Source organism: Talpa occidentalis, unplaced genomic scaffold, assembly GCF_014898055.3.
Source record: "Talpa occidentalis isolate TD23 unplaced genomic scaffold, MPIMG_talOcc4v2.1 talOcc4.3, whole genome shotgun sequence".
Lineage (NCBI taxonomy): Eukaryota > Metazoa > Chordata > Mammalia > Eulipotyphla > Talpidae > Talpa > Talpa occidentalis.
In genome coordinates, this window is record NW_023603184.1 from 26,230,015 (window position 1) to 26,247,267 (window position 17,253).

At 48.7% G+C, this 17,253-nt stretch overlaps 1 protein-coding gene across 2 annotated transcripts in view; it reads left to right on the top strand.

The window, feature by feature from the left end:
• SWAP70 (switching B cell complex subunit SWAP70) overlaps positions 1-4,238 on the top strand; it is a 70,301-nt gene extending 66,063 nt beyond the window's left edge. For both annotated transcript variants that reach the window (XM_054699368.1, XM_037522651.2), the window contains 2 exons: positions 563-659; positions 972-4,238. In XM_054699368.1, the coding sequence (XP_054555343.1) occupies positions 563-659; positions 972-1,078 (204 nt within the window). In that variant the 3' untranslated portion in view covers positions 1,079-4,238. The remainder of the gene's footprint in view (positions 1-562; positions 660-971) is intronic.
• Positions 4,239-17,253: the final 13,015 nt, after the last annotated feature.

Sequence of the window (17,253 nt, forward strand, 5' to 3'; positions counted from 1 at the left end):
GAAAAGCTCAGCAAGTTGCTGTGCCAACTGAAATCACTGGAATGCTGCCTTCTGGGGCTGGTGGAAGTTGCCCACAAGTTAGGTGCCCTAAAACTCATTGGGTGAGCACCATGGCTATTCTGTGTGCCGCAGGAACCACTAAGAAGAGCAGAGTGGACCCTCGAGGCAAAGCTCTTTCTTCCTCCAGTGTCCCTTCAGCCCCCTCAACTGAGGATGCTTAAGTGGTGCCAGCTAGGGAGGGAAAATTATCCTAGTGTCATGAGCAGGCCGGTGAAGAGTAGATTTGGAGCCTGGAGGCTTACTGCACACAAAGATACCTTGTCCATTTAGCAATCATCAGTGTGCATCAGGTTGTCTGTGTGATATCTCCGATAGGTTACTTTACATCCCTGAATCCTCGTTTCCACATTAGTAAAATGGAAGTAATAGTGCTTCCTGCTTCTTAGAGCTATTGAAGTTCTAGTGAGATAAACTGCAAGTAGATAGTAAGTGCCCAATTACTGTTACTTAGCTCTTAACCTACTGGTATGTTTGCACAGTATAAAATCTACTTTTGTTCCAGGGAGTTAAAAAGAAGTTGGAGATGGCAACTAATAAAACCAAGAGCTGGAAGGATAAAGTGGCCCAGCATGAAGGATTAATTCGATTGATAGAACCAGGTAACGTACTCTTTGAGCAATCGTATTTTTATTCAAATTATTTTTCTGGTTTTATTTGTATGTTTGAATTTAATAAAAACTTTTAAAATCCATGTATACAGAAACAAAACTGTTCAGGGTAAATTTCTCTTGAATAAATTGCCTCAAATAGATAAGAAGGCCCACTTAATCCCCCCCATCTTCTGGTAGTTTGTGGATGCTCACAGCGAGGAAATTAAGTAGAAAAATTACTGTGTTGTCTGTGAAAAAGAAATCATGTAAATTGAAGAATATAATAATAATTCCTATGTTTAAAATATGTTTGTCTTTTAGGTTCAAAAAATCCTCACCTGATCACTAACTGGGGCCCTGCAGCTTTCACAGAAGCAGAACTTGAAGAGAGAGAGAAGAACTGGAAAGGAAAAAAGACGACAGAGTAACAGAGCCAGCAGGAGCAGCATCAGTTGTAGATTCCACGTGTAGCCAGAGAGCTTTATGATAAAGACAAAACAAACTGGCTTTGCTGCTTCTCTTTCTTCAGTGCCTGCCATCGGGTCAATATTCTGAGGAAACCTTCTTATTTATCTTCTTGCAAATCAGCGTTTACCTGAAAAGAAAAAAAGTGACATTATCAAGCTCTTTATGTACGCTTTCTTTGAAAACTTCAGCTACTGAAAATTCCTTTTTAGCTTTCTCAGATTCCTGTGGGATGAGGCAGGGTACACACAGTGCAGTCTGTGCCATCATCTGCAGTGTTTGGAAGGGAGCAAGAGGTGCTCACGATCACGAGATAATCAGAGCCTCTGCTTCTTTCCCCAAGTCCATGTTTCTAGACCAGATTGGTCAGCCTACTTGCCATTCCATGCCAGTTGACCTGGCACACCTTTGACCTTTGCTGCTCTGATAGAGAAGTTCCTAGCAGCGGATGGACCTTACCTCCACTCTGAATGGTTCCAGTTCATGTGGTTAGTTGTGCAGGAGATTTCTGTTTAACACACAGCATTACTGATTTGCGTGCTTGCTTCAGTGGCACTGTGTAGGAGACAAAAATCCTTTCAATAAATTGTTTTGGCTAATATACTTGTGAATCAGAACACAGAAGTAAATTTAGTAAATCCCATTTGGAATGATATTTTGATACTAACTGAACTTCTAATATTTAAAATGGTTTCAACTGTCAAAGTGCTCATGGACCTCTTGGTTTTCCTTTTGTAGTTACTGTACAGAAAATTTCAGGAATATATGAATGTTTATCATAATCAGGCCTTTTCCTCAAGATAGGGATATGATCATTTATAGCAATCACTCATGAAAAAAGTTTTAAAATGTATTTTTGTGATGTGCTGTATTCAGAGGGAACAAAATATTTATAATTTTCAAACATCCTTATCTAAATATTTTACAATGTAATATGCTCAACTTAATTTTTTTCTGATTTTCTAAGATACATTAAAGTGTTTTGTATGTTTCTTTTTTTAGTAAAACGGATTCAGTAAGAAAGTAAAAAAATACCAAGAACTTGTATTTTGTTTATTTTTAACTTAATTGATATTTTTTCCCAATTTACTTACACTAAAAAAAAAAAAAAGAGAGAGGAACAGAAACAGTTCATTCATTTCTCCCAGTTCCCACCCCACCACCTCTGGCAACCAATCTGTTCTGAACTTTTTTTCACGTGTATATATTTTTAGATCCCACAAATAAGAGAGATTATATGGTATTTTTCTCTCTCTGTCTGACTTACTTCACTTAGCATATCTACCAAATGGATGGAGCTCAAGGAAACATCTCAACATTTATCTACATTTAGCAAGTGGCAAGGTTTCATTTTTAATGGCTGAATAATAGTCTTTGTGTGTGTGTGTGTGTGTGTGTGTGTGTGTGTTTATCCATTCATTCATTAATCAACACTTAGGTGGTTTCCATATCTTGGCTAGTATACATGATGCTGCTTTGAACACAGTGGTGTATTTATCTCTTTGAATTAGTGTTTTCCTAGCCCAGGATACTCAGACATGGAATTTCTGGATCATGTGGTAGTTCTATTTTAATTTTTTTAGGAATCTTCATACTGCTTTGCTTAGTGGCTGCACCATTTTACATTCCTACCAGCAGTGCACAAAGATTCCCTTTTCTCTGCATCCTCATCACTTGTTTTTTCTGTTTTTTGAATAATAACCATTCTAACAGGTATGAAGTAATATTTCACTATGGTTTTGATTTGCATTTCCATAATGATTTATGATGTAGAACATCTTTACATGTTCTGTTGGCCATCTATATCTGTGTGCCTTCTTTGGAAAAATGTATAGTCACATCTTCTGCCCATTAAAAAATGGGATTTTTTGTTGTTGTTATTGAGTTGTATGAGCTCATATAATTTGGATAAATAGCTTCTTCTCAAATCTATAATTTGCAAAGATTTTCTCCCATTCACTACGTTGACATTTCGTGGTCTCCCTTGCTGTGTAGAAGTTTTTATTGGATGTATTGATAGTTCCACTATTTAATTTTGCTTTTGTTGCTTTTACTTTTTGTTCTTTAAAAATCATCACTAAGTTAAGGAGCTTATTGCCTATGTTTTCTTTTAGTTGTTTTATAATTTCAGGTCTCATACTCAAATCTTAATCCATGTTAACTTTTGTGTATAGTGTAAGAGAGGGGTCCAGCTTCATTCTTTTGCATATGTCTGTCCAATTTTCCCAACACCATTTATTGAAGAGATTTTTTTTTTCCCATTGTATCTTTTTGGCTCCATTGTCATAAGTTAATTGACATACGAGTGTGTGTTTATTTCGGGACTTTCTAGTATGTCCCATTGATCTATGTGTTTTTATGTCAGTACTGTGCTTTATAATATAGTTTTATGTGTGATATTCCAACTTTGCTCTTCTTTCTCAAAATTTCTTTGACTATTCAGGGTCTTTCATGGTTCCATAAAATTTTAGGATGTTCTATTTTTGCAAGAAATCTATAGGGATCATATTGAATCAACAGGTTGCTTTGAATAGGATGCACATATAACATTATATAAAGAGATTCTGTACTCCAAATCTCTTTCCATTTATTTGTGTCTTCAGTTTCTTTCATTAATGTTATAATTTTTAAGATACAGAACTTTTACTGCCTTTGTTAAATTTATTCCTAGGTTTTTCATTCTTTTTTTGATGCAATTGTAAATATAATTGTTTTCTTAATTTCTCTTTCAGATAATTCATTATTAGTGTATAGAAACACATCAGGTTCTGTATTTGGATTCTATATCTTGCTTAATTCATTTATCCCAAGTTTTTTGATGGAGGCTTTCGGATTTTCTGCATACAACATGTCACCTGCAAATGCCGATAGTTTTACTCCTTCCTTTCTGATTTGTACACCATTTATCTCTCTTTTTTTGCCTAATTGCTCATACAAGGTCTTCCGGTACTGTATTGTTGAATAAAAATCATGAGTGTGGGCATTCTTGTCTTGTTACTGATCTTAATGGAAAAGCTTTTCTCTGTTGAGTATGTTACTAGTTGTGGATTTGTCGTAGATGGCCTTTATAATGTGGAGGTATGTTCCCTCTGTTCCCTCTATACCTGCTGCTTTGTTGAGAGAGTTTTTGTTGTTGGTTTTTTTTTTTTTTTTTTTTTTTGTGGGACCCTCAATGGCTGCCGGGGAATGAACCGGCGCTGCAGAGGCTGCTGGCAGCCTCACAGCCCAGTGCTCAACCACTGTGCCACCAGGGGAGGCCCGAGTTTTTATTATAAATAGACACTGAATTTTGTCAGATGCTTTTTCTGCATATATTGAGATGATCATATGATTTTTATCCTTTGTTAATTTTGTATCACATTCACTGAATTGCCAATATTGAACCTTCCCCACACCCCCTGAATAAATTCCATCCATCACGGTTAATGATTAAGCATGGGACGATGAATATTTAAAGTATCCCTTCACAGAAAGCTCAGGGAGTATGCTTCAGGCCACTGTCCAGTGCCAGAGAAATGTCTCTCATTGCCACATACTCATAGGATCCAGAAACACAGACCTTCCCCACCTTGCATCAGAGTCAGGCAGTTAAGAGACGTCTCCAGGGCAATAGCCACAAGAACTGTGCCACCACGCATAAAAAACAGGGTACCACACGTGTAGGGCACCCCTTCAAAAGACACTGGCTGAGAGCTAATGACGAAAGATGGCATTAGTCCCTGAGGCCTCTGGGAGTGTATGCAGTCAGTGTAGAGGTATGTTTAATTAGAATCCAGCCCCTCAGACTTAGTCCTGCTGGTTCACTAATAGGCCTCGTTTGCAGAAAGAGGGAGCACCTGGGTGCTATGGCTTAACGGTGAAAAACTGACCAACTCGGGTCCTCTAGCAGAGCGTGAGCCCCTCTGACCACCAAAGCCAGGCCTGGAGACGTGTACCCCGGCAGCAATGGCAGAAATTCAGAGCGCCACACAAAGAGATGGGCAAAAATGGGGCACCAGACACACGTAAAAGCTCCCTTCCAGGAGACATGGGTGGTCTGCAGTGTGGTAGAGGGAGCGCGGGTGCCGCACAGGTGCGTTCAATTAGAGGCCCGGCCCTCGGGCTGCCGCTTCCATAAAAGCTGGTGAGCCGCCGCCTCTTCGAGTTTGGACGTGGTCGGCTGCCTCTGAGTTGCGCCTTTGGCGGGTAAGTCTGAAATTGGGGTTTCCAGAATGCTAGAATAGTGGGTCTCGGGAAGTGAACCCCATTAGATCTTCATCTCTCAGGTGGTATGTCTTAAAAGCTAAGATGCCTGATGTGGGGTTCCAACCCTTTGCGCCTCGGGGAGAAGTTTTGAGTACGTCCGGGTTGTGGGACTGGGGCCTGGAATGGCGCTTGGGGGTTGCGTCCTGGCCTCTTGCTACTTACTTCCATGTGTTTTCTTCTCATTTGCCTAATGTGTGACTGACCCTCCGCCAGCCTTGGGGTTTTCTGAGGAAAGTGTTCCATGGGGAGCTGTGGACTCGGTGTCCTTGGGAGAAGATGTGTTCAGGGTCTTTCAGAAGAACAGTGTATATTTATTTTTAAAGATTGATTTATTTATGCATACAAGAGCTGGGGTGCAGGCCAGAGATGGGGGGTGAGACAGAGCTGGGAACAGAACAGGCAGACTGACTGAAATACACTGCTGAGGGGAGCAGAGGATGAGACAGGAGAGGTCTGCTGTGCCATATGGGGTGATCCTTGTCCAGCGGGGTATTGAACTCATGTTGCAGAGGCTGCGGATTGCTTCACAGTGCAGTGCTTCACCCCTTGCGCCACTGGGGAGGCCCGAACAGTGTATATTTTAAAGTGACTTAGCAGTAGGTTGTGGTTGTGTGTATGTGTGCATATTTTCATAAGAGATGGACTTGGTTTTAGGGGCACTTCTGAAAACAGTGTGTTGAAGTTTGGACCCTCAAAACCAACGCTGCCACGCAGCTAGCCATGGTTTTATGTTTGAGTCACTGGTGTGGCCGATGTGTCAGCTCACGAACGGGAACTTACAAAGATGATTTCTCTGTTATTGTTACCTCCAAGTCCTCTTACCTCTGCTTTCCCGAATTTTCTGTTCATGCCTCTCAGTTTTTTTTTCTCCGTTTTGCCAGAGTAAACAGTGTGGGTTATTTTTTGTTGGGTTTTACATGGTTGCCAAAATTAAAATGCCTATTGTGGACTAGGCAGGCCTACTCTGTCCAGGTTGTGTGTCTTGAAAAGCTGATCTTTCCTTTCTAGAGGGAGACAACACACTGGTTGGTGTTTTGAAAACTGTTCTTTACTGCAGTGGTTCTCAATCAGGGACAATTTTATTCCCCAGGGGACATTTGGTAAGGTCTGGAGACATTTTTGGTGTCTCAACTGGGAGTATTACTGGCATCTGGTGAGTAGATGCTAGAGTTGCTGCCAAACAGCCTGCAGTTCCAGGACGGTGCCTGTAACAAAGACTGAGCTGACCGAAGATGCGGATAATGCCGAGATGGAGCAAACCTGTTTTACAGAGCAGGTGAGTCCTATCGTCGCGCACACAGAAGACTCTGAAGTCATGGTTTCCCTTTAAGCAGTCCCAGGAATTGACCTCTTTGGTGTCAATGAGGTGCCAGCTGGTAGAGAGAGAGAGGTGCACGCTTCCATGAACCTTGTGGGGCCTTGAGCTTCAGAATGCTCTGTGGGCACCTTTTCAACATGCACCCAAAGGGACCTGCTTTGAATGTGTCTGAAAGTTCTTTCTGTGATGCAGGTTGCTGAGGTGTGAAGTGCAAAAGCTGCTGTGGCCTTGATATCTTCCAGAAGGGACTAAACATGGGAGGGGAGGGTCTGTCAGGACCATTCTGAGATTCTGACCACAGGTGATGTGCCTGACAGGGAGACAGGGACTGTTGGACTCTGCAAAATCTTCCTGGCTCCTTCGGGCAGGGCACAGCCTCCTGGAGGAGCTCCTAAAAGTGCTGGTGTCACCAATTCATAGTAGGAGGTCAAGGTTTATTTAAAAAAAAAAAAAATTGTCTTGGGAATAGTTTAAGGAATATCTGTTTACTCCTTTCCTCTCCCTTCTCCACTTTATATTCATTTTGAGGCCTGTAGAAATCACCCCTGAACTTTGGGAGATTATTTGCTAATATCTACAAAAGCTAAAGTTACCACCTGCCCTAGAGGCCCGCAATTCCATTCCCAGGAGAAATAAGGTATGTGTCCTCCAAAAGACTCTACAAGGAGGGTCACAGCCTATGTTTCGGATGGGCCCAAACCAGAAACAGCCCGTGTAGAGAAGTGGTTTATTCCGACAAAAGGTACCATGTGTCACTGAGAGGCAGCAGCCGCGTGAACTTCACAGAGAGGATGTTGAGCGCAGAACTTCCTGATTCCATTTACATTAATTTCTAGCACCGGCAAACCTAACTGGCAAGTCAGAATTGTGGTAACCTGTGGGAAGGGTGGTGGCTGACTGGAAAAGAGGGCCTTCTGGGATTCAGGAAACGGGCAGTGGTTACTTAAGTGTGAATGTATCACCTTTACACCCAAGATGTGTGCGGCTTATTGTCCGTGACTGTCCCGCCTCTGGAATGTGAGCACTGACTGGCAGCTGGAGGTCAGCTGCTCCAACCCCTTACTTGGCAGAAAAGGACCTGGAAGGAAATACACGAAACCCATACTGGAGCCCCCGACCCTTGTCTAGGATGTGGCTCATTACCCCACCTGCCTCCTCTTGGGTCCTTTCAAGACATTTTGGTGCTAAACATTTTATCTCAGTGGGTCTATCCCCCATCACCCAGCTAGTTGCAGTCCATGGGGGAGGGCACACGTGGGCCGACCCCTTCCCATCCTCTGCTCAGCCTCCGTGGAGGCCGAGGTTGCTTTCTGAGGTTGCTGACTCTGGCCCTGGCTAGTAGGTCAGTTCCACCCAGGCCTAACCTCAGATTCCTTTCCTGTCCCTGCTGCTCAGAGGAAGCCTGCTGCTGCTTAGGGCTGTGCATCCGCAGGAATATGGACCGTCCTCCCTGTTCCGTCCACTCCTCAGCAGCAGTCCCATGCCCAGACCAGGGCCAGTAGGTCGTGAGGAGTCCAGGGAGGATAGCTGTCTAGCAACCCCTGTTTGGTTTAAGGCCCAGCAGCCTGCCCCCCCCCCTCATCTGAAGGCTCATTTCCTGTCTATTTCACCCTCCTCATTCCACCACACTGGCTGCTCTGACGGGCAGCTCACGATGGGTCTATGAGATCCCAACCCTCGCCTCCGTGAGGGAAGAGAGAGCAGTCCAACGCAGCCCAAGTGGGCCTCTGTTCCTGCTCTGAGGGAATTTGAGCTCAAAATATTTATTTACAAGGAACAAACAGGTTATCCAAAGGTAGAAGTTCCCAAGGCCTTCTACTCATAGCACAGTTGTGAATAAAAAGAGAGTGACTTCTCTCTGGAGCGGCTGAGCTTCTAAATAATCAATGGTTGACCTTCAAAAGCTCTGCGGTGGCAAGAAGGCTGACTGAGGGACACAGACCTGGGTTCTACCTTACTGCATCACCTTGACAGTCAGGGTCAGTGTACTCGGAGGGAACACTACACAGATAATGTGTGTGCTCAGGATGTCACATCCAGAGACACTGTCCATCTGTCCCTCACTGGCGAGGGAACACACAACCAGCTCAGGTTTCTCCGTATCGCAGAATATACTTTCCTCCCCAAAGTGTTTCTTGGTGCATTTTCTTTAGGAAGTCATGTGGCAAGGGGACTTTCCATCTTGGTTGGGCCAGATCATGTAACCTGTTCTTGCTGATGCTCTGGCAAGTTCTGAGAAAATCTCAAGGGTAACTGAAGGTCAGTCATGCAAGGCCGAGTAGCCACGGGTTTCTCTTTGCATATTTGTAACAGGTGTAACTTCTTGGAAGGGCCTGTGACTACTGCTTCCTACGAGATCCTTGAGGACCCTGATCTCACTTCCCCCTTCGGGCTCCTGTGCCTTCTTGGGTGGCCATTAAGGCTTTTCTGTGGCGAGCAGAGCTGTTTACCCACTGGCAGCTGCTGCCCCCACAGCCACTTTTGATGTTCATGCTGATTCTGCTTCAACACTATTTGGGTGACCCCCACGGCCCCCAGCAGTCAAGCTCTGATGAAATTTTCCAAGGGTAGGGAGGGAGCCTCCTCACGACTGTGTTGCCAGCACATGGCAGCAAGGTCTTTGGGATATGCCAGCTTTTTTATGGCCCCTTTTTGAAATAAATCCTTGTCCTCAAATACATCCTGGGTGCAGTCCCCCTGAGCCTGATCAGCGCTTGCAGGGGACAACAATGACTGTCAGGCATCTCCCCTCTCGAGAGTTTCCAGGTCTTTTGCAGCACCTACCTTGCCCCATCCTAAGGTTGGGGACAAATTAATTTCTTTTATTATTATTATTATTATTAATTTTATTTTTATATTCCCCATACAATTGCAACCCCCTTATTTTGACCCCAATCCCTCCTTCCCACCCCCCCCATAGTGTGTCTCTGGTTCATAGTTTTTTGTTGATTTTGATTTTCACTTTCTTATAGTTATTCATTTTCCTGGTCCCTTATTTAAGTTTTCTAGATTCCTGCTATGAGTGAGACCATCCGGTATTTTTCTTTTTCTTTCTGGCTTATTTCGCTGAGCATGATCCCTTCCAGCGCCATCCATGTTGCTGCAAAATGCATGTGTTTATCTTTTTTTGATTGCTGAGTAATATTTCTTCTTAAAGAGAGTCAATCCCAGAACATGTGACGGATGCACTATCAACCCTGAATCCTCAAGTTCTGGTCTTCATTTCCCCCAGGGAACCACTGGAGATGTTAGTTCCACAGACACAACACTGCAGAGGTAGACACAGACGTTCAAAAACTGGCATTTCCTTGATGGAGAGGCCTTAGGCCCCTTCTCTCCTGCTCTTGTCATTAAAAAAAGTTATGTGGGTAATTACTTATCTTACTACAACATAACTCATACCCAGTGTGGAAATTGTGTGTGTGGGGGGAGAAACAAAAAACAGGCAGGCAAAAACAAAATACTTCACTATAATCCTACCCTCCAGAGATAATCTGGGATTTCCTGTGCAGCGCTCCAGGCCTACATTTGGGTTTAATGTGGAACACGCAGTCCTCTCTGAGCTCCTGAACTGCGCCGCCCCCAGAAGGGCCAATCCCACCGCCCAGGGCCTCGGGGGCAGGTCCTGAAATAGCCCAGCGGGCAGGGAAGTGGCCTCGTGCCCTGGGCCCGCCCGGACGGCGCTGCGCGGGAGGCGGCGAGGCCCGCGGGGGCCACTAGGTGGCAGGCGCGCGCCGCGGTCCCACCGACGACCCGCCTCGGGGGCGCGGCTCTGCCAGGGCGAGGTCCTGGGGGCCCACGGGCGGGAGCCCGCCTCTCCGGGGCCCCCGAGGGAGCAATGGGTCGAGCTGCAGTCCTGCCTAGGGGCGAGGAAACCCACAGGCGCCCAGGCTTGCCAGGAGCTGCGCTGCTGTCATCTCTCTCAGCAAGCCTGCGAGCTGCGCTGTCTTCCTATTCTACGGATGGGGACAGTGAGGCTGAGGTGGACAAGCTGCCCCAGGCACGCAGGCAATGAGGGGTCTGGGACAGAGCCCAGGGATCTGACTCCAGGGCCTCTCCAGCCATGCATTGGACCAGATGCCAGCAAGTGCCAGCCTGCCTGGGGGCAGTGAGAGGTCAAAGTGCGAGGAGCCTCTTCCTCGGCCCCAGAGACTCTTCTTGGAGGCCTGAGTGAGGAGGGCCCTGTTTCGCACCCTGAGACATGTGGGTCATGAGGCACCACAGCCCGCTGCCCCCAGCACCGACGCAGCCTGGGCCTGCTTCTGTGAGTGCCCAGAAAAGTGCAGCACTGCCTGCGTGTGGAGGGCTTGTCTGGCGGCAGGCCTGTGGGAATGAGACTGGGTGAGGTGGACGAGGAGCAGCCAACAAGCAGGGGCCTGTTTCCTGACTGGTCTGACCCTGGCTGTCCCCGTGGAGGCCCCAGCAAACAGAACAAGGTCATCCAGGGGGAAATTCCAGCCTGAGCCCTGAGCAGTAACTTCAAGTTTTCCCGATAAGACTCAAGAAGGGACACACAGTGTCCTCCTCACACCCCCACCCTGTCGGCACCTCGACTCTTGTGAAGCCTGCGCTGCAGACAGCCTGCCTGGGGAAGAGACAGGGTCGTCTCCAGCACAGATAAGCACAGAGCCAGCCAGGGGCAGTGGGGCCAGGACCAGGGGGACAAGATGGGGAGGGCCAGGGCAGTGATCCTGGTCCCAGAGACCAGAAATGGCCCCTGAATGGTGCCTGCTAAGGCTACACCTAGGCGCAGATGTGGGCCAAAGATGCCATCCTAAGGGTTGAAATGGAAGGTTTTTTTTTTTTTTCTGTGTGTGTGGTAGGAAAATGGATTGGGCTGGAAATTTGCTTCTCTATTCTTGGTTTCTGATGTTTGTCAACCTGGGAACTGGTAGGTGGAGCATGACCTTAGGGCCTCCAGGCCAGAGAGTAGGCCAGGCCAGAGAGGTTGAGACGGGGAGGCCCTAGACCTGCAGGGGTTGGAGGGGTGCCCAGGGACAAAGCAACTGGGTCCTGCCTGCTAAGTTTCTCCTGCTTACCAGAGGCCCTGTTTTAGGACTTTTTTTTTTTTTTAAAGATTTATTTATGCATACAAGAACTGGGGTACAGGCTAGAGGTGTGGGGAGAGGGTAAGAGGATTCACCAGAGACAGAGTGGGGAACGGAACAGGCAGACTGACAAGGGGAGCAGCGGGCGAGTCAGGAGAGGTCTGCTGTGCCATGTGGGATGCTCCCTGGCTGGCAGGGGGATCGAACTCGTGCTGTAGAGGCTGCGGACAGCTTTATAGGTTGTGTCTTAACCCCATGTGCCTCCAGGGAGGCCCCTGTTTTAGGACTTCTCTGCATACTCTGTGATAAAATATTTGCACCAACACTGCCTGTTTAACTTGGCAAGTGTGCAAAGCTATGAAGTCACCACATACCACTCAGTCAGTCCCAGCCACTTGCCCCATGCCCTGGGGGCAGGAGCCTGCACACACAGGCACAGCCACACAGGCACATACAGATGCGTGCACATCTGAGTCACAGCCTCATCTTCAGAGCACGTGTCTGCATGCACATGCACCCCGGTGCCACAGATGCCCGAGACACCTGATTCTGAGTCACCTGCAGTCACCGAGCCCTGAGGGAGGGCACCGTGTTTAGACACAGACACCTGCGTAGGTTCCCATCTGCCCAGATGTCCACCGGGCTTCCCGGTGCCCGTCACTCTGTACTAGGGGATCCATAAATATTTGTGCAACCAACAAATGCGTGAAGAAATGAATGAGTAAACAAACGAAGTGTGAGTGACAGCACACTGCCAGGGGACTTGGTGAAGTCGGGTGGGGCGGCGCTGCAGGGTGGGTCCCAGGTCTGTGTCTGGAGGGAGAAGGGAGTCGTCTTGCTCCAAATATAGCCTCTGTGGGCGGGAGCCAGGGTTGCCTCCCAGACTGTGACTTCACTGGGCCCAGGGCCCAGGCTCTGAGGAGCTGGAGAAACAGAAGAGGCCCCAGTTGTCCGCAGCCCAGGCTGTGCTGTGAGACTGGAATCGGGGGGTAGCTGTGTGCTCTGGAAATAGCACTCAGGTCAGGGACTTGAGTGGTAAGACTGGTTCTGGGTTGGGCCTCCTGGGAACTCCTTGTCCTGGATGTCGAGGGCTGAACATGCAGGAGGCACAGCCCTGCTTGAGCACTGGTGCGAACACCGCCTGGGCCTGGGGGGCGGGGGCTGCCCGCGGAGGCCCCCATCTCGCCCTCCCCAGTCTGGCTGTGGCCGTGCCCAGGGCTGCCCCTGGGAACTTCCTTTCTCTACCACGTGCCTCTGGCCTACACCCCGCCTGGACTCCCGCAGTGTTGCCCCCCTGGCCTTCCTGCCTTCGACCTCCCTCACTAGTTCCTCTTGCTCACCGCTGCCAGCATGGTTTTTCCAAACTACAGATCTAAGGATGTCACTTTTCTCCTCAGACTCCTTCCGCGCCTCCCTGCGTGTAGCAGTAAAGTTGGCCTGGTGCTTGAGACCCCTCATCTCGGCCTGGTGCTTGAGGCCCCTCATCATGTGACTCGCCATGCCGTATGTTTTGAGAGGCTGCTGTCTGGAGGGGCAGTGCTCCCGTGCTGCTGGGCAGGCCCTCGCTGGAGGAAAACTTCTAGGGGTGAAGGACCCAGGGGACTGCTAGATTTGTAGCAGGCCCAGGGGACTGTCTTGATGACCGGGAGGCCGGGTACTGGAGGGTGCTCAGCAGAGAAGTGATGTGATCTTCGTTTCACAAAGGCTGCTCTGGCTGCTGAGTTGAGAACAGGCTGAAGGGGACAGGTGGGGCTGGTCACCAGTTAAGGCTCCTGCAGAAATCCAGGGTGGCTGGGGGGACAGTGGTGGAGGTGTTGTAGTTTAGGGCATATTTTGAAGGTCGAGAGGCCTCAGGGTTTGCTGATGGATGGTTATGGGTAAGAGGAGAGAGGAAATTGAATGAAAGGATGACTTAGATTTTTGGTAGGGCAGCGGTAAAGACGGAGGCCTGCTTCTGAAGAAGAGAAGCAAGTTTTCTTTTATGGCGGGATGGGGGTACAGGGGTGGGGGTACAGGGAGAAGGATTTCAGTTTCATCGTGTTCAGATTGTGATGCCTGCTGGTTGACACTCAAGTGGAGATGTTAAGAGGTAGTTTCGGTTGTTTAAAAATGAACAATGACATAAAATCTATATAAATTTTTTAAAAATGTAGTTTGGGGTTCAGGAAAAGGATCGAAGCAGGAGTCCTGATGGGGGACTCATCTCCGGCAAGATGGCATTTCCAGCCCTGCCAGATGAGCTCATGCAGGAGAAAGTGTGGACAGAGAGGGAATAGGCCTGAGAGGCAGAGGCTTGGGAGGATTGCCATGACAGAGCTGTGGCCAGGGAGGCTGGAGGAAACCGAGAGACAGTGGAACGAAGAAAATGAAGGCAGAGGGCATGAAAGCTGTCAAATCTGTTGATACTCTAGTAGGGGAAAGTGAGTGGTTTCTAGAAGACATTCTAGAGTTCATTAGCTCTCCCTCACAGTGCTCCCTGGGATAAGGAAACCCTGCTCAGAACGGTGGGCAGGGAGGCCCTGGGGTTCAAGGTGGCCGTGCAGCTCCACCTGTCAGCAGAGGTGGCTTAACGTAAGGACATGGGGGTCCCCACTGTGTCCCGGTCTCCTGAGCCGCTCTGGAACCCAATCTTTTCAAAACAGATGAGAAGCTTAATGGAACAATAGCTTACCGCCACTCAGGATGGAATCTGGAGTTTGAAGTGACTTGACAACTCACTAGTACCCAATATTCATACTTCTGAGGAACAGGATGTGTGCGATTTGCTAATTCTGTTGCTCTGATACAGACAATCTCTGTGGGCAGAGGCTTCTGCCAAGCTAGTCGTGTGTGTGTGTGTATCTGTGCTATGTGTGTGTCTGTGTTTACGCAAGTATAACCCACACAGGTATATGTAACATGCAGAAACAAGTTGAGTATCAGGCTGTCGTTTAGTGAGAATTATCCAGGGAAGTAGACCTGGTTTCAGGGAATACATATAAGCCTGAGACTTTCTACAGAAAGAAATACTTAGGTCCATTCTCCTCAGAGAGGGAAAATGGGTGTGATGGGCACTGGAGATTGAATTGCTCTTTTCTGGTATAAACAGATTGAGAGAAGAGTAGAGTACTAGGTACATATGCCATGTGAAGAGAAGAATATTTAGACTGATGCGCTTCAGGTCATATGGCTGGACAGAACGTTCAAATGGGCAGTTGGTACGGTAGCTGGAAGGTTAAATTGGTGCGCTGGTCAGTTGGATGACTCTCTAGATGGATGCCTGTGTGAATTTTACATTAATGGATGGACAGCGAAAGGAGGGAGAGATGGTTTGTTCCCTTAATGCAATGGTGCCTCAGAGTCATCAGGAAATGTTATTAAACACTCACTGCTGGGAACAGCCAGACTGCAGAGTTTTGGATTCACTCCTCTCTGGTGGGCCTGGAATATACATTTCTGAAGTTTTCAGATGATGCTCCTGGTTCAGGGACCACCCTCTGAGAACCACTGCCCTATGCTTGGCTTGGGACTGTCTGACCCCAGCAGAGTCCAAGTGGTAATGCACGGCTGGGTGGAGGGACCACAGATGCCCTCCACAGGTCTCCAGGCCTCTGGCCACTGGCCATGGGGTCTATGTCCTCCATAGGCCTTGAAGCCCATAGCTCGTCTCCTGGAGATGGAGCACCCTTATTTAGGACATCATGACCCACTTCTGTCTCACCAATCCCTACCTTTCAGAACTAGGTGTAAGTCAGGTCCATAAGTGTGTGTGGTTGGCCCCCCAAGGTGCTTGACCTTCCTGTGGGGCACATGGAGTAGTCCTGGGCAGTGCCCGGGCCAGCCCAGTGCTCCAGGTCAAAGACCTTTCCTCTGAGCCCCTAGTGCCTGCCGTACCTCAGAAACCGCCCTCTGGACTCCTGGAAGCCGCTCTCTCTGCAGCAGCCCAGAGAGTTTCCTCGCAGGCCAGGCCAGGCGGGGTGACTCTCAGGCTCCCTGCGCTCCTGAGAGGCCGTGTGGCAGAGCAGGAGATGCAGCTGCCACTGGGTGGGGGGACCATGGAGTGCCTGCTCCCTCTAGCTCAGTCCTCAACCTGCGCAGCGGCCCTCACAATATATTCCTTCCTCATCCCTTCTTCCTCAGATGTTGTCAACATCTAGTCTCAACAGGATCTTCCTCAGTTAGACATGCTCAAGTCTCACTTGCATTGGGGCGAAAAAAAAAAAAATCCTCTCCTTGGCTCCACCTCCCTCTCCAGCTGCTGGCCCAGCTCCCTCTCGTTCTCAGTAAATTCCTCCACAAAGTTGCTTATCCACATCTGTTTCCTCACAACCCCCTACTCCCCACCCACTCCCCAACCCCCAGGGCACCCCTACGTCACTTGCGACCTTTAGATCCTCGGTCCGCTCTTCAGTCCTCTTTTGCTTGTCCAGCTCTCTGAATTCCTGCCTCCTTGAAAAGCTCTTCTCCATTCCTCACAGGCCACAGCATTCTAGCTCTTTCTACATCTCTGGCTGCTGCTCCTCCCTCCCTCCCTCCCACCAGGTCTGACGGCCTGTAAGCGCTGGTGTCCTCAGGGCACAGATGGCTTCCTGTTCTCATTCCCAGCTCTTGCCTTGGCATCTCTGTCCTCGTCTCCGCTGGGATTCCCGCGTCTGCCTTTCTGCCTCCCTGGTGTGCATTTCCCGCTCCTTCCTCTGAATATCTGCCATCCGGACTCTTCTCTAGGGTTTCTGAAAGGCTCCTCAGCCTGTGTCTAAGGCCAACATCAGGAGCCCGTCCCAGCCCCACCGGCCCTGGTCTGCCTTGTCTGCACCATCACGGTGACAGGTACTGCCATTACCCAGCTGGGCAGCTTAGAACCCGGGGGCCCTTCTCCCCCAGCTTCCATGGCCCGACCACACCAGTGTCTCTCATCTTGGTTCCTTGCTAGCTTTGATCTCCGCACAGCTCTTCACATGGTCACTGTGCCTTCTTAAGCCCAACCATTCTTCTCTGGCCCATCTCAATGGCCTCATACATGGTCTGTGTCACTCTTGTGTCCCTCCAACCCATTTTTCATGCTATAGCCACTTCCCCACACAGGCTTTGCCCCAAGGCTCAGAGAAGGGGAGATTGCTCGCCCAGAGGTTGGGCCTGCTTGGGGTCAGTCGGGGGCTGGAATTCAGGCGTCCCCGTTCCGGGGCGGGAGGCAGCCCTGTGTGTAGGCTGGAGGCCCAGTAGACACAGACTCAGCCAGGCCTCCTCGGGATTAGAGAAGATGCTCTGAAATTTGCAGTATCAGATTTCGGAAAACACAGGGTCAGGGTCAGCAGAGCAGCTGGTAGTGGGGAAGGCCAGGCCCAGCTAATTTCCTGTCAGAATGGCCCAGGGGCTCCAGCTCCTCTCCGGGTTGGCCACAGGGGAGGAGATGCCGGGAATGGCTCACATTCCTCTGGCTGGGGCTGTACTGAGCCTCGGGGGACCTGTGGGGAGTGAGGAGGTGGATCTGCTGAGGCCAGAATTGGGGATTCTCTGCAGGGACCAGGCATCTGCTGTCCAGCTCTTAGGC